Genomic DNA, 25,324 nt, shown 5'->3' with positions numbered 1-25,324 from the left:
GTACATTCCGGGTACAATCAAGGGAGATGTTGGCTGAGAGAGCCAGAGAGACAGCTCAGTGAAGCTGGGAGGGCTGCTAGCCCCAGGGTCTATTGCAGACCAGGAAGGCAGGAGGTTGACAGGGTGACCTCATAGCCTGGACCTGAGCACCCTGCGTGGTGCAGAATTGCACGTGTTATATGGACTTTTTCCTGCTGCATCATGTGTGCTGTACAAGCAATAAAGACTGCAGTGAGTTTATGCACCTTGGAATCCAGCATGTCGTTGCCGCCCCTCCCCTGGAGGACATTCTCACAGTTGGTGTTTTGGATGCAGGCAGCAATCCCGGCTGCTGAGGGTAGCAGCGAGGCACCTGAGGGAATATCCTGGATAAAGACTGCAATGGCGATGCAAGCACAGAATCCAGCTGTGAAGGAGCTGTTGGCGCTTGTGGACCGGCTGGTGGATGTTCTCCGGAAGCACCCGGCCTTGAAGGAAGACAGAGCTTCGACTACGGCCCGGCCCAAAGAGACCGTGAAAGGGATTTCTGCAAAGGAGGAGCCTATAGAGTGTGACAGTGCTTGGCGCCGGTCCGTGTTCGCAGTTCCTGCCTGCGGTGCCTCACAGCGACTAAAGACTGAGCCTCAATGGTGTCGCATAAGGATAAACCACCATTCTGTGGAGGCTCTACTGGACTCGGGTAGTCTGGTCACCTTAGTGCATGCGAGCCTGATAGACGATGGCTTCATACCGGGTAAGCACATGAGTGGGGTATGTATACACAGTAACACAAGGGTATACCCTATGGCACAGTGTGACGTTGAGACCCCTGTCGGAACCGTAACCCACGGTGTAGGTATTGTCAAGGACTTAATGCACAGTGTGATGTTGGGGCGCGATTTCTCTCTATTCTGAGACTCGTGGGGAAAGATGACAACCCCTTAAAATGAGACTGGCGCAAACCCAACTGACCTTACCCCTCCGCAATGTGGAAATTGAACCAGGAAATGTAACCTTTCCTTTACAGATCTTTGCTGGAGATGATGATGTGTGGAAATTTTTGCATGACCAAATGTTTTCCTTTCCGGAGAGTACTGAGAAAACTGCAGTGTCTGCATTGGGTGCAAAAAGGTTCAAAAACCATATGGTGCATAATGTGTTGCATGATATGTTTTTTTGTGCACGATGATACCGTGAATACTGCACAGTCTGCACGGACATTTAAGGAAGATGTGTCTGAGAACTGTATTGCTGACCAGGTGGTGCAAGAAAAGCCCCGTAACCCTGAAGTATCATGAATGGGGGAATGTGGGATGTGTTTTCTATGTGATGTGCCTATTATGGCTAGAAATGTTGCCCCGGTGTGAACAGGTTGCAATGAGAAGTGCATCCAACTCCATGTGGGAGTCAGGGTAAATTTACCTCTAGTGAAAGAGGGAAGCAGTAATGAAGAGAGTGTGTGTAGGGAAGATCCTGAGGTCCAGGGTGAGACAGCAAGAGAACACTTATTTAAAATCCAGGAGGGATTTGCACCAAGACAAGCTTACCTAAAGTTTCTTGGGGAAGCTGAGCAGCTGAAAACAGAGAATGCAGCTCTCTTAAAGGAGAATGAGCACCTTGGGAGATTTGCTAGGGAGAAAGCTAAACACAGGATGTTGTTGGAACAGAAGAATGTGCAGTGTGAACAGGACTGTAAAAAACTGCAAATGAAAACCCAAGAGTTGGAGGTGAAGGGTTGCAAGTTTGAAAGAACTCCTACAGGTGCAAGTAATCAAACTACAGGTTTGCAAAATCAAGTTGCAGAGTTGAAAATGCAGTTAGCAAAGAAAAATGGTGAATTGGAGTCCTCAGCTACAGAGACGAGGTCTTGGGGATGATTTGTTGATTCAAACTGTTGATCAAAAAGAACACAAATATTTTGCTCAGTCTGCCAAGCTCTGCAGCTGGTAGAGCTAAGAATGAGCTTAGTCAAAATCAAGTTGATAAAGTCAGCGATAAAATTCTTGGGCGTGATGGTCTCAGCTGCTGGGAAAAAGCCCATGCAAGAAAGAGTTAAAGCAATTCCGTCTGTATCAAGGACTACCAATATTACAGAATTAAGGACGTTTCTGGGACTTGTCAGTTTCTGGGACTTTTAAGGACTTTGAATGGATAATCATCATTATCATAAGAGCAGTCACATCCAACCTTCGGTCACTCTACAGATCCGCGTTCTCCACGCATTCCTGTCTTTCACAGCTTCCTTCAGTTCTGCGATTGACATGTTCGTGGTGGCCTTGATTGTATCTAGCCATCTTATTCTTTGTCGGCCTGAGCTTCTCTTTTCACTGACTTTGCCAAGCATCCATACTCTTTCCAGTGAATTAGCGCACATTACATGTCCAAAAGAAGAGCCGCTGTTTGCTTATAGCCAAGACTTTGTATGATCTCTTGGAATGCGAAGAGGAAGCCATTTCTTCCATTTTGTTACAGAATAGGCAAAAGAAAGTTCAGAAATGCAGAGTCTATTACTCTAGATTGCTCACAGCAGTGGAAAAGTGTTATACTCCTTACATGAAACATCTTTTAGGTGTACATTGGATTAACCAGGTTAAGCGTGTTGTGAGGTTTGCATCACTTGCCCTTACAAACCCCACATGCTACCTTGAAGGGCAAGGTATGCAGAGTTAACTCTCACTGCATGGCACAATGGATCATCAATTTTAAGACAAGAGACCTACAAGTTGAAAAGGGAGACAAGCACCATCTAGATCAGATGATATGAAGTGGAGACTAATGACTGTCACGTTGAATATGGAAACATCGCGCTTTCTCCTTTCCGGACCGACGTCCAAGAGGGCATTCCCTGTGCCTTTATCGATAGCAGTCGATATTGACATGAGGGTAGCTGTGTTACAGGGTATGCCTTGTAGATCCCCAAACAAAAATTGCCATTAAAATTTACAACTTGTCTTACAAAAAACTATTTTTCGAGGGAAAAATTAAAAAAGCTATGGCTTTAGGAATAAGACAAATAAAAACCCTAAAATTTGGTTGGGCATTAGAGCATAAAACGGGCTCTTCACCAAGGGAGTGTCCAAATTATTTGTTTTTTGTAAACCCATTTTACCCATGCAAGAACATAATAAACAGACATACAGTCACCTCCCCTGGCTGTCCCACCCAGCTGCTTGGTCCTCTGTGCCCAGTGTTTATTTACAGGCTGCAGTGAGACTGTGTATGGGAAGTCATAGCCAATCACAGATCTCAGTGATTGAGCACTCAATGGCTGCGATTGGTTGAGCTGCAGCACACAAGAACCAAACAGAGTCAACGTTTGCTGGAGGCGGAATTTTTGAACCCCCTGACCAAGAAAGCGCTGGCTGAAGACTACAAACAAGCGCAGCTGAACCGGTTAGGAAACAACCACTCCATCCTTCCTAGCTCCTGCTGACCAGTACATGTGACTGCTGCAGCCAATCACTGGACACAGTGACCTTCTATAGCCAGTGATTGGCTGCAGCAGTCACATGTTATTGTCAGCAGCAACCATAAAGGAAAGAGCAGTTGTGAAGCAATTTTACATGGGTTTTCCCAAGATATTTGTTTTATATAAAATCCTGCTCCCCTTGCCATAAAACAAGGAATAGTCATATTGTCACCACTCCCCACTGTATCCCGTACCGGATGTCATGTTTACAGGGCTCCCCAGCCTGCTTACAGGACATCACAGGTACTGCAGCCAACGAGAGCTCACTGATCGAGCACGGAGCATTGTCATTGGCTGCAGGGACTATAGCGTTCTGTCAACTGGTTGGAACTGCAGACTGTACTCAAACACTGGCAATCAGGACTTCTTGTTTTATAGCAGCGGAGCTGGATTTTACATATAACAAAGATCTCAGAATACCCCTTTAAGTTGTGGAAAAATCCCTTTAAGTAAAGTGGAGGAAAGGCAAGAAATCAAACATGAAAGTAATCATTTTTATTACTTTGTCTTTAATATTACATCAGGTCTACAAAATCATATTACTTGAAATACTTATTGCCATTTGTCTACTTTTAGTTTAAATTTAAGGTGACATATAGAGTTCTGGCTAAACATTTGAACCTGTACTAAAAATGAGATATTATCAGTAACTGTTCTGTAAATTACAAGGAAAAACCCAAAGATTTAGGTCCCTTTGTGTATATGCAAAATAAATCAAATTTCTGTTAAGCAAAATTATTTATGATTTGAGTGTTTTGTCAGTAAAGTAAAAGCTAAACGAAAGAAAAATAGAATAAATGACATCAGCATTTGCCAATTATACACGATGACACTTAAACACATTAGGTCATGTATTAAAGTGGTCTCAGAGAAAAAAGTAACCTTGTTCAAAGCAACCAATCAGGATTCAATTTAAACATGTCTGAACTTCCAGGTAACTTTTGAGAATGAGCTACTAAGTGTGCATGCATGCACTATTTTGCACTGTTATAGGATTTGAAGGGATCAGGGAAAAAATTATCAAAGCCTGCTGTTATTAAAAAAATTGATCGTTTTCATTTGATCATTTCAGAACTTGTAAAGACTTACATATATTATAAAATAATTAATGCATGGAACATTTCTAAACATGAAAGCTAAATAATCAAAAGAGGTCATCTTTCCCTTAATCATCATCTGGAATATCGCCCTGTTGTAGCAAATTCTCGTAGTAATTAGGTATTCTGTTGGCACAAATTGTTTTAGAGGCTGCAGATAAGTGCAATTATCCACATGAGAGAAGAGTAGATTATTCAGTGTTTCTACATCTTAAGGCCCATTTAGACAACGATTATCGCTCAAAATGTACTCAAAAGCAGTTTTTTTGAGCGATATTGTTGAGTGTAACTGCACCGACATTGTGCAGTTTTTGTTAAGCCGTCGCTGATCTTTCAGAATGCTGAAAGACAACGATGAGCCTTAAAGGGATTCACAGCAGGATACAGCTGATACTATTGTTTCAGCTGTATCCCGCTCCCTGAAGACAGGCAGGGTATGAAGAACAGAGCGGTCCAGCTGAGTTCTACATACCCCGCTCGGAGCGGTCGGCTGTATAACAGCCAGGCGCTCCAAGCAGAGAACAGCTGGATGCAGAAGACAAGCGGGGCCACCCTGCTTGTCTTCTGCATCCTCCGCTCGAAGCGCTCGGCTGTATAACAGTCAGGCACTCAGAGCGGAGAACAGCTGGATGCAGAAGGCAAGCGGCCTCGCTTGTCTTCTGCATCCTCCACACAGAGCGCAAGGCGATTATTCAACATTTGAGCGGTCAGCTTGCGCTGTAAATGACACAACGATTATCACTCAAAAGACATCTTTTGAGCGATAATCGTTGTGTCTAAATGGGCCTTTAGTTAAAACGCACAAGACATAATTCCAAAGCCCAAGGTTCGCTGTATGCATTGCAATGCTGCATAGTATGGAGTGCTACAGACTTTACTTTCCATTCCCTTGTTTTTTGCATGTAAAAACAACACTTTCATAAGTACAATGGACATAAAAATTCACAGTTATTCCTGAACATATCCCGTTTGCATCGTTTTTCCATTACTGTGTTTTCTTTGCATGGCGCTGTAACAGACTAGGATCATTTTTCGTTTATTTGCCTTCATCGTCACATTCTACAACATTAATCTACAAAATAGCTGTTTTTTTTGAAAGTCGCTAAAAGTTGACTTTGTTCATTCCCCGAGCCATTCATTTGTACCCTCTATTTTTAAGAAGCTTTCCCTTCCACAGACTCCATCTCTAATTCTCAGTTTTCCCTGATCTTGTGGGTGGTGATTAGCAGCTATTTCATCTCCCATACACTGTATAAAAAGAAAAGGAGATCTTGTTTCCCTATCACAATCTCTCATATACAGAGAGGCAGTGGCAGTATGGAGGGCATTAGAGAGAAGGACCGAGCAGTTTAAGCTAATTTCACATCTGCATTAGGAATTCAGTTTTCCTGTTCTTTTATGGGAGCAGGAAAATGGAATCCCCTGGATGACCGGATACATCTCATAAAAGGAACCAAGCTCTGCTGAAGGACTCCATTGACTATAATGAGGTCTGTTTGGTAAAAATGCCGGGCAAAAGCAGGAACCGAACAAAAACGTCCTACATGCACAACTTTTCCAACCGGCATTTCTTGCCAGATCTGCGTTGGAGGCTCTCAATAAAGCCTCTAATGCAGATGTGAATAGAGCCTTAGCTGTGAAACAGTAAAGCACTTACTGTTAGCTGCAGCATCTGTCTGTCTCTGCTTCTCTCTCAACCAGCTTCTCTTTTCTCCCCTCCATGACTTCTACAGACTTCAGTGGGCAGCTTCTGGTCTGTTAGTGAGTCGTTAGTCTGTGTTGCCTACCAAGACAGACTTTAGCAGCTTTTCAGAGGGAGATGGAGGAGAAAAGGAGCCTGATAAGTGGAGAATAAAGCATTTTTGTCTGCTACAATTTATTACAAAGATTCTCATATTTACTTAAAAGGGGTTTTGTCATTAGGAAAAAAATCTCTACTTACCTATTCCTGCCCGTCAGTCTTCTTACCTCATCTTCTCCTGGCTCCTGCAGTCCCCCTGGGTCACATCACCTGCAGCTGGCTGGATCCTCTTCTTCTTACTGTTTTGGGGTGTCCGTTCTCGGCAGTGTCCTTCTGGCAGGTCAGTGTACATTATGTGACTAGTGACATAACGTTCACTGACTAGCAGGGAACCCTGAGCTATTGCCGAGACTGCGCATGCGTGCTGTCTCGCCGTCAGTGTTCATATACTATTGTCATAAGACAGCGCAAATGTACAGTCGCGGCAATAGCGCGGCATAGGAGTCGTCACTCCATGCTAGGCAGGAAACGCTGCATCACTAGTGATGTAGCGTACATTGACCTGCAGAAAAGAGCCTGCCTGTGAATGGACATAATGTCGCAGGAAGAATAGGATTCAGCCAGCTGGACGTAAAGTGACCCGAAGGACTGGAGGAGATAGGAGAAGATCGATGAGGAGAAGATGCGGTAAGAGGACTGACGGGGAGGAATAGGAAAGTATTGTTTTATTTAATGACAGAACCCCTTTAATCTACCAACAGGAAATAGTCAGGACTCCCTTAGACACATTAGACGATCAGTCAGAAACTCTGGAGAGTACAGTTGATGTTCATCTAACATGTACGGGCATCATTAGGACTATGAACAAGAAAAAATAAAGTCTGGTTGTTATGGATGACAAGGAGACTCTGTGGTTTTGATACAAGACTTATTTGTATATTAGAACTTGAGTATTTTCAGCTTTAAAAAAATATTTCTGGTCACATTTACTTTCGTTTCACACACTTTTCTATTTCCATTGATTTTTGGTGAGTTGGTTCATCTGTTATCAAAATCATCTCCTACGATTTACAGACTCCAGCCGCCATCAATAATGTGTGCGTTGCCAGAAACATAAGCAGACTAAAAAGACAAGAAGAAAACATTCATCTTAGAAGTAATACTATGGAGATCACATATAACATAAGAGTGCAGAAGCTAGGAACTATGAAGGATTTTACAGCACCACATCATATGGGAGAACACATTATGAACAGTCTGCAGATAACCTTCATCTAGCATTCCGGTGATGCAAACGAGGATGCAAAAAAACCAACAACTTTCTTTAGCAGGGGTGAATATGGTGCAACCTTCAGATAATGATGACCGTCATATATAGTTGCCAAAACAGATCTAAAATTTATTTATAAGGACTATCAATCAATCAAGCTTGGACTTTTCTGAGATACACCATCAGGGACGTGTATCCCAAGTGAGCACTGAGGAAGAGGTTCACATACTTCGAAACTCGTATACAATCTGGTTCTTATAAATAAATTTAGATCTCTTTTGGCAAATATATAGGACAGTCGTCATGTGGGTATAACATTTCGTAGGATGGGCAGCACCCTCCCAGGAAATAATACCAGAAAAAAAAGAAAGAGTTCTCCATCCTATGTCTGGTACTTAGCAGCAGGTCCTTTATTCTATATTTCCTCACACCAGGGTTGCTCCACTTCATCTTTTTCTTCTATTTCTGCAGTGATGCAAACGAAGACCAGGCAATGCCATTCAGTCAGCCCTGGGGAGCTAGAAACGATACCAAGGCTGTTTCTAGAGTAAAACGCCGCCGTTGTCAGGCCCCAAATTAAACTAGATTCGTCGCTGAAGACAATCTGGTTCCACTCCGTAGCAGTCCAGTTTTGTTGCTTATGACAAAACTGCAAACGGAGGCGACAGTGGGTGGATGTCAAAGATTATGGTGCCATAATGGGTGCGTAGAGAGCAAGCACCTGGAAAATGTTCAGATGATACAGGGGCCTGTAATGATGGTGCCACCTTGTCTCTGGATGGCGGACAACAAAACCGATGGAGCTGCTTGTGCTTGTCACATGAGTCTCTCTACTGGTGGACTGTCAAGGGCATCCTGAGCCCGATCACCTTGTGTGCCCACACGCATCCACTGGTCCCAACACAGCTTAACATTCTGGTCAGAACGGCCCAGATGGTGGGCAATTAGTCGATACAACCATCCTGTCACCAACTGTCACTGCGTCCGTGCCACGGACCGCGGGAAAGCAGGAGTTTAGAAAAAAACAAAAAAAAAAAAACAGTGGTCACTACACACAAGTAGACTCTGAGCAGTTTTATAGGCCAAGGGGGGACCGCTTTTAGGGCCTCAGGTGGCAAGACCGTTCATCTAATCACACCCCAACTCTAATCATTTGCATATCTGCCTGAGATGTAACTGCATGCAAAGTCTTGCAGCAAAACAACTCCTCCTTCTAGGGGCTTAATTTTTTTAAAATAAAGTGCAGACATAAACGGGCTGCTGCAGTCTTCCAGAATTGGGCTGGTGGGACTAGATTGGTAGTGCTGGACAAAGAAGTCCACTGAAATGATGAGTATGCTTTCCCCTCTCTATTTAACACCATTGCCCGCTCTTGTAACTTTTTCTACATTTCAGAAAACCCCTTTAAATGCAATGAGAACTGTCTAAATTTGTATAACACCACAGAGCCCATAACAGTTATGATATAGGCAGGACACAGAAGTAGGTCAGTGACAAGAGCATTCTTTACGGCCAGCTCAGAGAAGATAACTAGCGATGCTAGAGCTTTCTTTTTCAGCGACAACTAACGCACCTCTAAGGACAGTGTAAGCTTTATGGGAAAGCGCTCAGCTGATCTAACTGGATCTGTTACAGTATGTTCACACTGCAGAATTCACAGCATGAATTCAGTCTCTATAATCCGTGTGACAATCTGGATCTGCAGCCGCCTTCACTCTGGGGTGAAATCTGCTGCAAATCAAAGTAAAACACCGCACCATACGGTTTGGATTTTGATGTTTATTTTGCTAATTTGTGAACGAACCCCAAATGGGATTTTGTTTTATTGTCCAGGGCAGTGGTGTATGGACCATTATATAATGGGGGCCATGACTCAATTCAAGGATGCACATTAATTTAACATAGTAGTCACATACCACTCTTAAACGCCCTATCTCCATATTTCTAGAAACAGTAGTTTTATGCTCCCCCCCCCCCCCCCTATAACACAGATTCCCTATGAAACAGCTCAGCCAAATAGCCCCCAGAAACATTAATGTCCTACAGGCCTCAGGTACAATTGACAGAAGGTTCACCTGAAGTTCCTGGCCACTGGGGAGGAGACCTGGGGTACCTACACAGGATGCCCAGTGTTACTTAAGGCCCATTTACACACACAGATAATCTTTCAAAAGATTGCCATTAGAATGTTATCAGCTTCATTTGCATGCAAATGAGCTTCTGGCAGCTGTTGCAGAACTCCGCAGGAGGTCTGAGCCCTGTAATTAGCTCCATTGTTCAGCCACAGGCCCTAAGAGAAAACAATGTAATCTCTAGCTCCCCGTGGAGTATTCAGCACCATGGACAGCAAAGACAGCATTTATCAGCTGTTCTGCTCAACAATAGTTTTCAAGCAGAACTGAAAAACGGGCACATTTAGACAACAATTATCGCTGAAACTATGTTTTTTGAACAAATTTTGAGCGATAATCGTTGTGTCTAAATGGGCCTTTGGAGGACACATAAAGCAGTCAGGTGGTGAGTAAACCATTATTGAAATAGATAGGTAAGATGGGGCCATAGGATTTAGAGGATCTCAATGGATTTTGCCTCCCATAAAGAGATGACTATACACTGGATGCATCAGTACATTGTTCCGATTTCCATCTTCATTTGTCTTTCCTGTTTATTTATGTTCCACATTTGGAAACATCGAGAAAGCACTTACTTCATCAGAAGCCAGGTACACACAGAGATGAGCAACTTCTTCTGCTGTGGCCATTCTGCCAGTTTTTTGTCTTGCGAGGAAGTCCTTTAAAGCCTAGTTAAGTCATAGGAAAATGGCGAATTATCTGCAAATAGATCATTTCAGCTAGAAATACTAGAATATTTCCTGTTCTTACCTGTTCAGGGTTTGGCCTTGCTTGGATCCTTTCTCTCAATGATGGTGTATCCACAGTCCCTACATAAATGTATAATCTGTACTTTAATGCAAATCATTACAATGACAATTAATCCTTAGTGTAGGCAAGAGAAAAATAATGACGCCATAATGATAGTTACATTTACTTTGCACATAGCAATAGGGGTTGCAAGGGTCGCAATTGTGAATGGGCCCATAAACTAGGGGGCCTAAGGGCCCCCTTACCACTAATATTGCTGGGTGTTTTTTTATACTCTTTTACAACTTATGACTTGGAGTGGATGTAATAATCAATGACAGGCTGTATTTCTTAGGCTGCACTTTCTTGTGTGGAAGCCCCACATATATCTACAAATGACAGACAACATGCAGTCTTCTTTCTGTCACTGCAGAAGGCCCCTGAGTGACAGTCTGTTGGAAATTCCCTCAGTGGGCTCAGTGTGTAATGTGCCCCTCACATGGCCCTGCTATACATGCTCGGAGGCCTTGTGTGGCACAGAGTGTTAAGGCAGCAGTATGCAGTCCTAAGCTCTCGCTCATGACCTGAAGGTTGCAGGTTCAATCCCTGCATGGTTCAGGTAGCTGGCTCAAGGTTGACTTGTAGAGTAGAGTACCTATAATTACCTGAAAGCGCCATACAAACAACAAGTCCTGTCTCGTCCCACATGCTACAGGGCTCATGGCATGTTTTCATATAACCCTTAGGGTGTGATTCGCCGGCCAAAGCTTTCCATAGCGTTGCTATGGAAAGCGTCGTCCCCCTGTCCACAAGCGGAGATTCGTGTGCAGCGGCGGCGATCTGCCGCGGGTCTTCGCAGTATGAAAAGTATATGCAAAAACGTGTTTTGGAAAAATGCATGTGTTTATCAGTTGACATTACTGAGATGAACATTTTTACATGCTTTTTTCAAATGCGATTTTGGTGTATTTGTAAACACAGACAAAAGCACTGCTGTGTAATAGCATCCTTAAACAAGTTTTCTAAAATACACAAAGTTCTGAGTTTCAGGTGCTCTTCCCCATTTGTCTGTTCTGCTGTTTGCAATCCACTTTCAACGAAGGGGTGTGTAGCAAGCCTAACATTTTGCCAGTAGTTCACTGTACTGATTTCCTTGTCCATACTTCCCATGCTGCATTGCACTCTGGTCCAATCAGATAATGATAATGTGTGTAACATATGCACATACACAGACACACACCACATAATAGTAGGAGAGGAAGGGAAGAGACTGTGGAAATTGTCATCACAGTGTCTGCAGACCTGTCAGTATGCAGTCTGTAAGTTGTAAGTGCAGGGGAGCCGGATGTGAAGATAGCCTCTCCCCCCTATTGCTATGGAAACATCATTGTTTCCTGATTACTAAAGAATCTCTGTAATAAATGACAGAGAATGGATTGTAGAGAAGCTGAAAGGGATTTAGAGTAGTAAAGCAACAATATTTTTAATGCAAGCAGATTGCAGAAATGATGTGACTAATGCAAGCTAGTGGATGAGCACAAGTTGTCTGAAAAGTTAGTGCCCCTTTATACTCCAAAGGGCTAATGCCCACTGCCAAATTTATACTGCGTTCCCCACGGCGTAAATCCGCGGCAGAATAACGTAGCTATTAGGTTCTATTGAACCTAATGGCTCAGTCCTCACATGCGGAATTCTGCCACGGATTTGCGCCGCGGGAAAAAAAAAAAAAATCGCGACATGTTCTAATTCACCGCGTTTTTCCGCGGCGGGAGATCTCCATTAATATAGTATTAATGGAGAGCAAGGGAAAATGCGGTAAAAACCGCATTTTTCCGCAATCGCCAGCGGGGACTTTTGTTTATTCCCGCAGGATTCCTGTGGTGTAAAACTGCGGGCGTGTCCCGCTCTGTCTGTGGGCAGGAGGCCTACTTGCCCTCACTGCTGTGTTGTCCAGTGTTTTTAATGATGATGAGAACTAATCCGTTTGTTGCTAAATTTCTGCAGGCATAACAATCAGCCCGTGTAAACAGGCAGTGGTTCACCTATGAACAACTGCCTGTTTACTGTGAAAGGATGTGGGCGGCTGGAGCGATCTCTGTCCTGCTCAGCCTCCATTCATTGAGCCATCATCACTGCTGTGTGAAGGAGCAATTATCGCTGAGATGACTGCCGGACACTAAAACGCTTGACAGACCTCCTGTGTAAAAGGACACTATGACGAGGATCTTTTGTCAGCTAATGAAAACTGAACAGGACAATAGAAAGAGCATTTTTTTGTGTGTCGTTGGATTATGTAAAGGAGAGCGTATATAAAGCTTTACATTGTGTTCTACCATTGTAGTTCACTTACCTGGACATATACAGTTACACCGAATCCCTTGCTCAATGAAATCTGCAGCAACAGACTTTGTGAGACCAATGACTGCGGCCTTTGAAGTGCTATATACACATCTATTTACCACTCCTGCAAGGAAAGAATAACACAAGTATAATTGCCAAATGCATAGTGTATGAGGCCTGTGTCACAGGCAGATACAATTACCTGTAACGAGCGGCAGTCAACGATATAGCAAGTTGTATAATGAGGTTTAACACTGATAAATATAAGGTTCTGCAGATGGGCAGAGGAAAGACATGTCACCATTACACACTAAATGGGAAACTACTGGGGAACACTGACATGGAAAAGGACTTGGGGGGTTTTAGGGAACTATAAAAGCTTAACTGAAGCAACCAGTGTCAGGCAGCTGCTGCCAAGGCAAATAGGATCATGGGGTGCATCAAAAAAGGTCTAGGAGCACATGACGTGAACATTGTTCTTCCTCTCTACTGGTTAGGCCACACATGGAATATTGTGGACAGTTTTGGGGACCGGTCCTCAAGAAGGACATATCAGAGCTTGAGCGGGTTCAAAGGTGGGCGACAAGTAATAAATGGAATAGGTGAACTACAGTAACAAGAGAGGTTATCAAAATTGGGGTTATTTAGTTAAAAAAAAAAAAAAAAAAAAGACGGTGGAGGGGCAATCTAATAACCATGTACAGATATATCAGGGGCCAATACAGAGATCTCTCCATCATCTATTTATACCCAGGACTATGGCAGTAACAAGGGGCTCTACATATAGAGGAAATAAGCTTTCTACACCAACATAACCCCCTTCTATGTTGGAGTAGAAACCTTCTTTCCTCTATATGTAGAGGAAGTTCCCTTGTTATAGTCACAGTCCTGGGTACAAATACAGCAATGGAGTGATTTCTGTCCAGTTCTTTACAGTAAGAGCAGAGAGACTATGGAACTCTCTGCCAGAGGACGTGGTGATGGTGAACGGTCTAAAAGAGTACAAGAACAGTCTGGATGCCTTTCTTCAGTGTAAAAGTATTACATGTTATAGTCACTAATAACTTCAGAAGGGTCGGTAATCCAGGTAGTTATTCCGATTGCCAGATTGAAGCCGGGAAGGAATTTTTTCCCCTAAAATGAGGAAAATTGGCTTCTATTTCATTGGGTGTTTGTTGCCTTCCTCTGGATCAACATTGGAGGTTAGGGGGGGGTAGCAGGCTAAACTTGATGGACATATGTCTTTTTTCAGCCTTACATACAAGATGAGCATTTATAAATTACAATTCTCACGTTTTTTCATGCCAGCAATCGCTTTTCTTCTTCCTATTATTATGCTGTCGCATTATAAGCAGGCAGAAGCCCAATTACACAAATGGATACACTAAAGTCAATGGAAGCCACCGGACCTGCGGCCAGTCTGCAATCGACATTGCAGACAGGCTGCGGATTCCGCAGGAAAAGCAGGCTATTTAGAAAAAAAAAACCTGTACATCGCATGTCCGACGTTTAAACAGGCAGATCCTTGATGACCCAAGGAATATGAAACTATTAACCACTTCGATCTAAATCATGGATGGACTAAATTATGTTTAATGTTAGCCACGAAGACCTACCGGGCTCAAGGAAATGAAAAAAAGATCATGTCCCTGCTGCCTAAAACAGACGGATAATCCCTGAGAACATTGGCATGGCTTTAATATCTTGGCCCTAGTCCACAGATACATACATACCTAGGCCCTCCACCTGATAAATGATTTACACGTGCCACTGTATATAATGGAACATACATATATAATCCACATACATATTCATTTTTACAGAGCGGCTGGGTGGGCGGCTGTCTTGTCCCATTTATGCCAAACCAATCAAGGCAGGAAAAGCAAAGTGAATGAAAACCCACCATACACAAAAAGAAACCATAAATAATGTTTTATATTAAGTAACAAAATAGGTAAAACATTAAATGATGTGTACCTTTAATACTGGAGGCCACAGATGACATGTTGATAATGTTCCCTGATTTTTGGGCAAGCATCTAGAAAACATTAAGAATTACATTGATACTAATTTCCAATATTCTTTCGAACTTTTCTGTGTTATTGATAAAATGCCCAGCTAGGACAGGGTTAAGGGATTCTACAGGATTAGAAAAACATGGCTGTTTTCTTCTAGAAATAGCGCCACATTTTCTATCCGTCCCCCTTGCTCACATATATTTGATAATTTAAGAAGTAGTAAGAGACAGATGGAAGAGGGAGTACGACTGCAGGTCAGATTATACAGGACAAGCACAATGCAGCATAAATCCCGAATTACAATGAGGCCGGCTTCACACGGACGTATCTGTGCGCGCTGTATGCAGTGAATACAACCCAGTTATTCTACTGGGTTCTTTCACATGCACAGAATTTACGTGTGAGTTTTTGCATAATTGAACACCAAAGGTCCCCATAGAAGTCAGTGGGGGGTGCAAAATGTGTAAGTAATAAGCAAGGAGATGCGTTAAACACTGCATAATTCTGGAACTAATTAGCCAATTCAATTGGTGCTTTTGTTTGTGGCGGGCAGAAGACGTACAGTAAAATAAACCCATATGTGCACAAAAAAAGCATCGTTCATAGCACAAGAACATCACGCTAAGGTGCGTGCAATTGCGCTTGAGTGAAGCCAACCTCAGTTACAATAAGTTCGAGCATGTGCAACCACCACTGCATTCAATCTGATGGCACAGCGCATAAATGCAGTGAGCCTGCAAGCGACAGAAGGACATGGGACTCCCGTTTTCAGGTTAGGTAGGGGTCCTAGCGGTTACCCTCACCAATCAAACTTTTATCACCTATACAATGGATAGGTGATAAAAGTCTATTATGGTACAACGCTTTAGTACAAGCGTCTAACAATACATTTTGCACTCTATGGATGAATGAGAACAATGTACACTTACTTTTGGCAGGAATGTTTTGATCATGAGATACATGCTCCGCACGTTGAGATTCATAGTAAAATCCCAATCCGCCTCCTCACAATCCAATATGGTTCCATGGTGAACAAAGCTGTAACATAACACACATTACAATGTAAAATGAACAAGCTTTAGGATAAAGAGTGATCAGTACACCGCTACATAAGGAACAAAATCATGAAGAACAGTTTGACTGAATTCTTACTGTATACAATAAGGCACATTTATTAGAGGAGCACTCCAGGTATATATACTGTGTTATGCCTGCCGGAGGGCCGGTGAACGACACAGGTATTCAAAGAACCATTAAAGAGCTAATCCCAGCGTTATTACAGCCCTCTCTTAGACCCTGCATTAGGCATATAAAACGGAGTTTTTATTTTACTTGGAGTGTTCCTTTAAGACTGAAAAACTAGTGAAGCATTGCACAGTACCAAACTTTTTTCTTTTTACTGTATTCTCTAGCACTGTACATACTGGCTGGCTATATTGTGTCAGCATGTATCCACCTATCTCTCGTCACTCCTATGGCTCTTGCTCATTTTCCAGTACCAATCCCTTCACTGGCTATCCATTCCCCAGCAAATTTAGTTCCAAGTACAAGTAATGCCATACAAGGCTGTCCACAACCCGTCCCTCCATACATTCCAACCTAATGTCCAGATAACTTCCCATCATCACAAAACCACCATCTCTGCTCTTCTCTTGTCTACTCATCACCTCGTAGTTTTCTCCCATGCATCCCCCAGACTCTGAAACTCACTAAACCCATCAGATTCTACCCTACCTTTGAAACCTTCAAAAGGCAACAAGGAAATCCACCTCTTCCAAAAAGCCTATAGACTAACATAACCCTACTGCCCCTAGACTTACCATATCAGTACCTTCTACCCTAACCTACTGTCTCCTTCCCCTTCCAATGTAAGCCCTCTCTATCAGAGTCTACTCTACCTTGATACTGGTCTGTCACTCGTTTAGGGTTGGTTCACATTAGTGTTTGGGGGTTCCGATTTCCTGCTCAAATTGGGGAGCAGAAAAATGGCACCTCCTGGCCGAACAGATCCGTCTTATGATGCCACTGAATGGATCCCATTGACTATAATAGGGTCTGTTCGGTTTCTGGCTGGGCTCCCGGCTAGAATAAAATAGAGCAGCCTGCTGCATCATTTTTTGCCTCTGTTTAAATGGAATTAAGCTATGGCGGTCCCGAATGGAATTTCTGATGCTGATGTGAATGAGACCTTAGTCATGTCTATTGCTTGTGTTTTTTCTGTTATGTAATATGAGCACTTTTTCATGTCTGTCTACTGTCTTACAGTATGTCTTCTCTCTACCTAAAACTGAACCTCTCAGAAACTGACCTACTGGTGTTTCCGCCCTCTACTAACCGACCTCCTCCTGACATCTCCATCTCAGTGTGTGGTGCCACCATAACTCCCAGACTGCACGTCGGCTGTCTTGGGGATTATATTAGACTCCAATCTCTCCTTTACTCCCTATATCCAATCTCTGGCCCAAACATGTCACCTGCACCTTTCACCATTTTCTCACCGTGAACACGCTAAAAACGCTCACTGTTGCCCTCATCTACTCTTGGCTCGATTATTGCAACTCGCTGCTGATCGGTCTCCCCCATGCCAGACTCTCCAATTTATCCTAATTGCAGCATCCAGGCTCATCTTCTGCCCGGCAGCTACTCGGACGCCTCTGCCCTGTGCCAGTCACTGCACTGGCTGCCTGTTAAATACAGAATTAAATTCAAACTCACTGCCTTCATCCATAAAGCTCTCCATAGCACTGCGCTGCCCTACATTGCCTCCCCCATCTCAATCCACCACCCAGCCCGCAACCTCCACTCCACTAATGAAATCAGATTAAGGGCCCCTTTAATTTGAACCTCTCTCTCCTGCCTTCAAGACTTCTCCAGAGCAGCACCAGTCCTCTGGAATGCGCTACCCAAAAACTATCCAAGCAATCCCTTACATACAATTTCAGGCGTACTCTAAAAACGCACCTCTTCAGGGAGGCATACCGTATCCCCTAAACCAAACCCCTCTGTACTCTGCCTGATAACATGCTGCCTGTCCTACTGACTGCAATCCCTGCTAGCCGTAATCAACCGCCCTCTGCAGTCATACCGATTCTGCCACTATACGGCCTGACCATTGTTTGTGTATAGCATCCCTCACTGTCCACCTCGCCATACCGTGCACATCTCCGCCATACCGTGCACATCTCCAGCCCCTTTACCCTCTGTATCACCCCATTACTTGTAGTATGTAAGCTCGTTGGAGCAGGACCCTCACCCCTATTGTTTCCATCAATTGATTACTACATGTAAGAGTGGTTTTGTTTCTGTTCTCCCCATGTAATAATAATTACTGCACTCTGGAATTAGTAGTGCCTTATTATATAATAATATATCTGACACTGTGTTGTTCATCAATGCTTTTACTACATTTTACAGCAAAATTTTTAAAATACAAATCAATCACAATCCCTGATTGTGTGAGGGGAATGCAAACAATAATGGCTTGTGTGGAAAACACATTGAGAATTTCAGAATTACGGCATCATTGGCACATAGGGGGATCTCCTCTGTTACTGTATTTCACAGTTAAAACTCACTACTAAGTACAACTGTTATATGTGGGATTCTGAAAGGCATTGGAATAAATGGCAACAACATACATGAAGGCATGTGATGTGACTAGCTGATGTGTTGGTCACTGCAGCTCTGTGCTATATAATGTATCAGGATGGAAGGGCTGTTAGATATGGCGGTCCCAATTTACTTACCCAGCTACATTGAAGAGAACATCGATTCTATCAATCTCCTGGCAGAGCTTTTCAATTTGTTCCTTCTTTGTGACATCTACTACTCTTGTCTGAATACCTGCAGCAATTACATACAAATCACATTTACTGGTTATACAGTACAGCTTCTTAGTTCTAATTATTCTGCTAAGAAAACAGTTGGCAAACCAAACAACCAAACAACCTCCCTCCTGCAGCCATCAGCTGGTTCTGCCCGTTCTGTGGAGCTCACACCAGAACGTTAGTGCCACCTCTGTGTTTATGTCAATGAGACTAGAATGATATCTCAGTGTGGAGGCAGGCCACAAAATCCACGGTGCCGAGCCACCATGCACAAACATCTCTCTAGTCTTAATGAATTACAGCCCAGGCTGAAAAATGGGGCGAATTCAGCAGCCCAGGCTGAAAAATGGGGCGAATTCAGCAGCCCAGGCTGAAAAATGGGGCGAATTCAGCAGCCCAGGCTAAGGTACTTTTACATGGGCCGATAGTCGCCCAAATAAATCCCTTAAACAAGTGATTATGGGTGACTGCCTCTCCCCCCCCCATGTAGGCTCGGCAACCGACAGGATACAGAGCAAAAGTTACTCAGTAGACGTTAGCCATCCTGTTTCAGCTAACTGAAAGAGAACGACAAGTGAGCGACTTCTCTCTCAGTCCATCTATGAAGACTGCCTTTTCGCAGTAAATGGAGGTGGACGGCTGGTAGAGATCTCTGGTGCTCTTCCCCGCCATTCGCTCAACGACTATCGCTGCTGTGTGTAACTACTTATCCTGTCTTAAACCCCCCTAAAGTTACGTTCATGTGTAGCGTATAATCAGCGCCAAAATTCGCAGCATTTCCACATCAAAAGCCATGTCACAATTCAGACCACTATTTTTTAGTGCTGTTCTTCGTTCACATTAGTAAAGAGTGCTGATGTTCCCTTTAAGCAAGTATGTTTTATGGTGTCTGCCATTTAATTGGGCACAGTGTCTCTTCAACAATTTGGGAAATTTTATGACATTGAATCGCGGTTACAATTCCCAGTTCGGGTGCGTTCACATGTCGCTGATTTGCTGTGAATTTTCCGCAGCAGGAACAAACCCATAAAAAATCTGGACCATCTGATACAAATCTTGCATCCGCAGCAGATTTCACCCCTTTAGGTAAAATGGTACAGATTATGCAGCACATTTTATGCAGAAAGTCAACAGCAAATTGGATCTGTGTGAACACATCCGTCCGGAATAACAAGCACTAGCCAGGTGGAGAGAACTACCTTTGTACGATTCCAGAGCTTTCAGCTTCTCCTCATTGATGTCTGTCGCAATCACTGTTGCTCCTTCTTTAGCAAATGCCTAAAAACAGAAAAACAATAGAACTACTACAACCATTTATCAACCGTTAGCAGAAAAACACTTCCATCTTACACAATTCATTTTCTAACCAACCTGAAATATAAGCCCTACCCCCAAAATAAGCCCTAACCAAACTACATAAAAAAAGCAATACATTACCTAGCAGGCGCCGTCCGAGTCCCTCCCGCTGGTTTCCAGAGTCCCGGCATGCTTGCTTGCAGTCCTCAGCTGCCAACAGGAGATCGCTTTCTAGTAACGGGGTTTGTAAACTCCGCCTCTAGCAAGCGATGGCTCTGATTGGTCCTCAAGTGCTGCGGCTAAACCAATCAATGCAGCGCTCGATGAACCAATGCGATGGCTGCGACTGGTTCTTCAAGCACTATATTGATTGTTTTTTGAGCGGTGCAGTTGAGCCAATCAATGTGCAGTGCTCGATAAACCAAGGCGATGGCTGTGATGGGTTTTTTGAGCGCCGGCTCTGATTGGCTGAGCCACGGCGCTCGTGATTCAATCACACTACTTGCTTGCTGGAGGCGGGGTATTCAAAGCCCCGTTACCAGGAAGAGAATGCTGTCAGCGCGGAGGACACAACAGCCTGCCGCTGCTCCGCAGACCAACACAAGGCACCAGAACGCCCTCGTCTAGGCAAGTATAAGACACCCCGAAAATAAGACACTGTACCTCTTTTGGGGCAAAATTAATATGACAGTGTCTTATTTTCGGGGAAACACGGTAAGGTGACTGCACAATTTAAATAACTGGAGAGCAGTGATATTGACTAAACAGGGTGAAGCAACGGACTTACAATGGCAGCAGAATGTCCAATTCCTTGCGCTGCTGCTGACAGCAAAATTACTTTTCCATCCAAGCGACCCATTCTAGCTGAAATAAATCAACAGAAAACATCTAATTACATATATAATAAAAGCAACAGATTGTCTCCAGCTACTGATCCACATCATACATGTCCAATAACTACCAGAATTGTTAGTAAACTTCAGCATCCCCTTCCTGTTCACTGATGACAACATCCGGCCCGCTGCACTGAACAGTGAGCAGAGCCACCAGATGATGGACGGAAGCCTGAGCCGTAGACCCCGTCCATCAGAAAACCCCTGTAAGGCCCCGCTTGCGTATATAGCCACCCCACCTTCTCTGTTTACGTGCCATATTTATTAAAGTGACAGCGTATAGCACAACTTTAACCCCTTAACGCCACAGGATGTTAAGGGGTTAAAGTACCTGAATGCATGGTACTTAATGCAACAGGACATAAACTTACAACCTGCGAATGGCGGGGGCGCAGGAGTGAGCCCATGCGATCCTCCAGTGAGAGCTGGCTGTGACTAGTAGTGCCAGCCTGCCACTGCAACAATGGGGATCGATGAGAACAGCAATCCCTGCTGTTAACCCCCTAAATGCCGCAATGTACATTGACTGGGCATTGCATTATAATAGCTTTTATGGTTCAAGTCCCCTACAGGGACATAACTAAAAAAAGTTTGATAAAAATACTGTTAAAAAAAAAAAAAAAAAACTTTCCCCAATTTTTATAAAAAAAAAACAAAAAACCCCCCCACATATTTAGTATAATTGTAGCCATAACGACCTGTACAAAAAATTGAATATGCCATTCATCCTGCATTGCCAAAACCGTAAAAAACAACTAAAAAACGAAGCCAAAATGCTTATTTTGCCTCTTAAAATATGCAGTATAAGTGATGAAAAAGTTGTATCTACCTCTAAATGGCACCAATGCAATCTACAGCTCGTCCCGCAAAAAAAACAAGCCCTCACGGAGCTCCATCCATGGGAAAATAAAAGAACGCATGGGACTTTGAATGCTCCAATGTCAAAACAGGTACATTTTCCCCCCAAAAAAAGAAAAGCCTTAAAAAAGAAAAAAAAAAAAAAAAAGTTTGTATCGTCATAATCGTACCGACCCGCAGCAAACATCATGTCTTTTATGTTGTATGATTATGCCCCTGCACACAGGTGGAAATTCTGCGGAAATTTCCCGCCCCTGGATGCCTGCATAGGAGTGCATTGCAAAACGCAATCCTATGCAGACGGTTGCGATTTGTCCGCGTGAAAACACACACGGAAAACTAATCGCGGCATGTTCTATTTCCGTGCGGGTCGCGCAGAGGCCGGCACAGAAATGTCACTCCCGGCCGCGCTCTGCGCTGACAGCCAGAACATAAAAGAGCTGCAGCCGCGGGACAGGTGAGCGCCACACTGGTCCCTGCAGGGGCTCAGGTCCGCTGCGAGAATTCTCACAGTGGGGTCTGACCCGGCCGTCTGCAGGCGGCCATACATTGTTCAAAAAAAAAAAAAAAGACAATGCATTTCCTCTCTCTGCCGTCCAAAAACAGAAAACTTTTACAATACAGCATGTGCGCCCAAAAATGGTACCAATGACAACTGCAGTTTGCCACGCAAAAACCAAGCCCTCACCCGGCCGCGCAGACGGAAAAATTAAAAGTTATGGCTTTTGAAAAGAGGAGGTGAAAATAAAAAAACCTTCGGAATAAAATCGGCCTTAAGGGGTTAAATGGCTTTGATCAATTTGCAACCCACTCCATACAGCAATGATGAAAGACTGAACCCTGCTGAGGGGGCACCGTGCCCGACAGACCCCATACATGTGCCAGTGCTTGCATCTGCTGTATGCTGGTACCGCACTACGGACTATCGGTTAGATACCGGAGCACCGACCTGTGTTCACGGCCCCGGGCTGCACTGCGCGAGCTTTGGACTGTCAGCAGTCACGTGGCACAAAGGAACCACTTCCCGCTGATTTAGCATAAGAGCATTCGTTACAGGCGGTCACAAGGAGCCGGGCGCCATCTAGTGTTGAATATATGGAAGTACAAACAGTTGTAAAGTCTGCAGCTGCCTGCTTGTGCGTTGTGTTCGCAGGTAGAGATGGTCTCAGTGTTTATATGGCACGTATAATAACTGCGTACAACGGGACAGGAGGGTACAATACTGTAATAATGTATTACTACACAAGCCAAAATAATAAAAAAAAGCTAACATGGAGGCTGGTACAGAATGGTTTACTTCACAAGAAGATATCCCCATGGTTCACATTTACAGATTGAGTGTCTAAAGGAAATAAATAATATGTGCTTGTTTTCTGTAAAAATTGAGAATTTACAATAAATTTCTAGACAAACTATCAGACATAATTAGGCAGAGAGGTTATTCTGAATCATCTACTTGATGTGGGCCCCTCATGGTTGGGGGGTGGGGTGGAGGGACTTGTTATTTGTATAGCACCAACTTATTCTGCAGTGCTTTCAGGTAATTTATTTATTACAGTCGACCAAAACTGCCCTCACAAAAGTATTAAATGACCTGATGACTACTCCCTATTAATCCTCCTTGACCGCTCTGCTGCATTTGACACTGTTGACCATCACCTCCTTCTCACTATGCTTCACTCTATCGGCCTGAAGGACATGGCTTTCCCCTAGTTCTCCTCCTACCTCTCTTTCAGCATCTCCTTTGCTGGCTCTATGTCCTCTCCCCTTCCTCTCGCTGTCAGGGCTCGGTCCTTGGTCCCCTTCTCTTCTCTATCTACACAGCCCCAATTGGACAAACCATCCGCAAATTCGGCCTCCAATACCATCTCTATGCTTACAACATCCAGCTAGACACCTCTTCCCCTGACATCCCAGCACCATTCCTCTAAAACCTCACCGACTGTCTGTCCGCTGTCTGTAACACCAAGTCCTCCCTCTTTCTCAAAATTAACCTATCAAAAACTGACCTCCCCCCAACATTTCCATATCTGGCACCACTATAACCCCCAGACAGCATGTCTACTGCCTTGGGGTCACAATGGACTGTGACCTCTCCTTTACCCCCACCCCCACTCCATATCCAATCTCTGGCTTGAACATGCCACCTGCACCTCAGAAATATTACTAAAATCTGTCTGTTCCTCACCACGGACTCGCTAAAGACACTCATTGTCGCCCGCATGCACTCTTGACTCGACTACTGCAACTCGCTGTTCATTGTCCTTCCTCGCACCAGGCTCTCCCCTCTCTGATCCATATTAAACGTGGCGGCTAGGCTCATTTTTCTATCTAGCCGTTTCTCAGATGCCCCCGCACTATGCCATCCCTGTATTGGCTGCCCATCCACTGCAGAACTAAATTTAAATTTACCCTCACCCACAAAGCTCTCCATGGCGCCACACCACCGTACATCACTTCCCTCCTGTTTGTACACCACCCAGCACGCACACACCGATCCACTAACACACTCAGACTAAACACCGCTCTAATAAGAACCTCACATGCTCGCCTACAGGACTTCACCAGAGCAGAACCAATCCTCTGAAATGCTCTACCCCAAGGCATCCAGACATTCCCTGAGGCACCAAATTTCAGATGCACCTTAAAAACGCACCTCTTCAGGGAGGCATACTAAATCTCCTGACCTAGTCCCCCTGCCCCCCCATGGCTCCCCACACCTTCTACCCTACCTAAGATCCATAAAAGTCTACAGAACCCCTCTGGGAGGCCCATCGTCTCAGGGTGTGGCTCTTTATTTAGTAGCTGTGCCCGTTTTTTGAACAGGACATTGAGAGTATTTGCAGAAGGGTCGCAATCTTTTATACGGGAGACCAGTGACTTCTTGTGTAAAATTAGAACTTTGGAAGCGAGGGAGAGATCATTTTCATAGGATGGTAGCTATCATATAATAGGAGGCTATTTCTATCAGTTGGCTTAGTATATAAATCTGACTTAAATTTAGCCCCATCTTTGGGCACCATAACACCCAAGAATTGCACTTCATCCTTAGAAAATGTCAGGGTGGAGCTTAGGGTAAATATTAGAGATGAGCAAGCACCCAAATGCTCGAGTCTGCGTTATTCGAGTCAAGTTTTTCCTAAAATTTTCAGAGCTCTACTCGAGTAACGAACCCCATGGACTACAATGGGAGACTCGAGGATTTTTGTATGTGGGACGCCGGGTGCAGAGCTCCCCCCCCCCCCCCTCTCTTTCCCCTGCTTGCCAGACAAAAAAATTTGCCAATGAAGCGCCCTGCATCGAGGCAGGGAGGGGCCAAAACAGGCACGTCACAGTGGGGTGGAGCCAAAAACTGGGGCGGGGTCGAACACAGCTTGATGCTTGTTCGAGTAACGAGCACCATTGAGTACGCTGATACTCGAACGAGCATCAAGCTCGGCAGAGTAAGTTCGCTCAACTCTAGATATAACATCAGGGAAAGATACACTTGTGCTTCTTCTATGTTGTGTATTTGATTATGTGCCCATGCAGCCTTGGTTATGTAGGTGAAATCACAATGGACGTTAGGACACACATGGTAAAGCACAAGACTACGATACGAACAAAAATCTAAGAATTACCATTGTCTAAGCACTTTCTTGAATATAACCACTCTATCAGTCAACTTAAATTTAG

General features: G+C 44.0%; 1 protein-coding gene across 2 annotated transcripts; it reads right to left on the bottom strand.

The window, feature by feature from the left end:
• Positions 1-3,928: 3,928 nt before the first annotated feature.
• LOC136572922 (dehydrogenase/reductase SDR family member 6) lies at positions 3,929-22,668 on the bottom strand. Of its 2 annotated transcripts, none has more exons than XM_066573952.1 (10): positions 22,599-22,668; positions 20,686-20,762; positions 19,802-19,880; positions 18,522-18,618; positions 15,705-15,813; positions 14,735-14,795; positions 12,768-12,881; positions 10,439-10,497; positions 10,264-10,356; positions 3,929-7,408 (listed from the first exon to the last, which is right to left on the bottom strand). In XM_066573952.1, exons 2-10 carry the CDS (start codon positions 20,755-20,757, stop codon positions 7,355-7,357), a joined length of 738 nt encoding a protein of 245 aa, XP_066430049.1. In that variant the 5' UTR covers positions 20,758-20,762; positions 22,599-22,668; the 3' UTR covers positions 3,929-7,354. The 2 variants fall into 2 exon arrangements, with proteins under 2 accessions (XP_066430049.1, XP_066430050.1); XM_066573953.1 differs by having other exon boundaries at positions 20,686-20,758; positions 22,599-22,636.
• Positions 22,669-25,324: the final 2,656 nt, after the last annotated feature.

Source organism: Eleutherodactylus coqui, chromosome 7 (assembly GCF_035609145.1).
Source record: "Eleutherodactylus coqui strain aEleCoq1 chromosome 7, aEleCoq1.hap1, whole genome shotgun sequence".
Lineage (NCBI taxonomy): Eukaryota > Metazoa > Chordata > Amphibia > Anura > Eleutherodactylidae > Eleutherodactylus > Eleutherodactylus coqui.
Note: the sequence above shows the minus strand (reverse complement) of the source record. Positions and strands in the feature narration are given on the sequence as shown.

Bases quoted from the DNA above. Each gene is read 5' to 3' on its own strand.
- LOC136572922 (XM_066573952.1), bottom strand. From the start codon at position 20,757: ATGGGTCGCTTGGATGGAAAAGTAATTTTGCTGTCAGCAGCAGCGCAA. The intron at 19,881-20,685 runs GTAAGTCCGTTG...TTCTGTTTTTAG, and splicing joins TTGGACATTCTGCTGCCATT to GCATTTGCTAAAGAAGGAGC. The intron at 7,409-10,263 runs GTAAGTGCTTTC...TTGTCTTTTTAG, and splicing joins TGTACCTGGCTTCTGATGAA to TCTGCTTATGTTTCTGGCAA.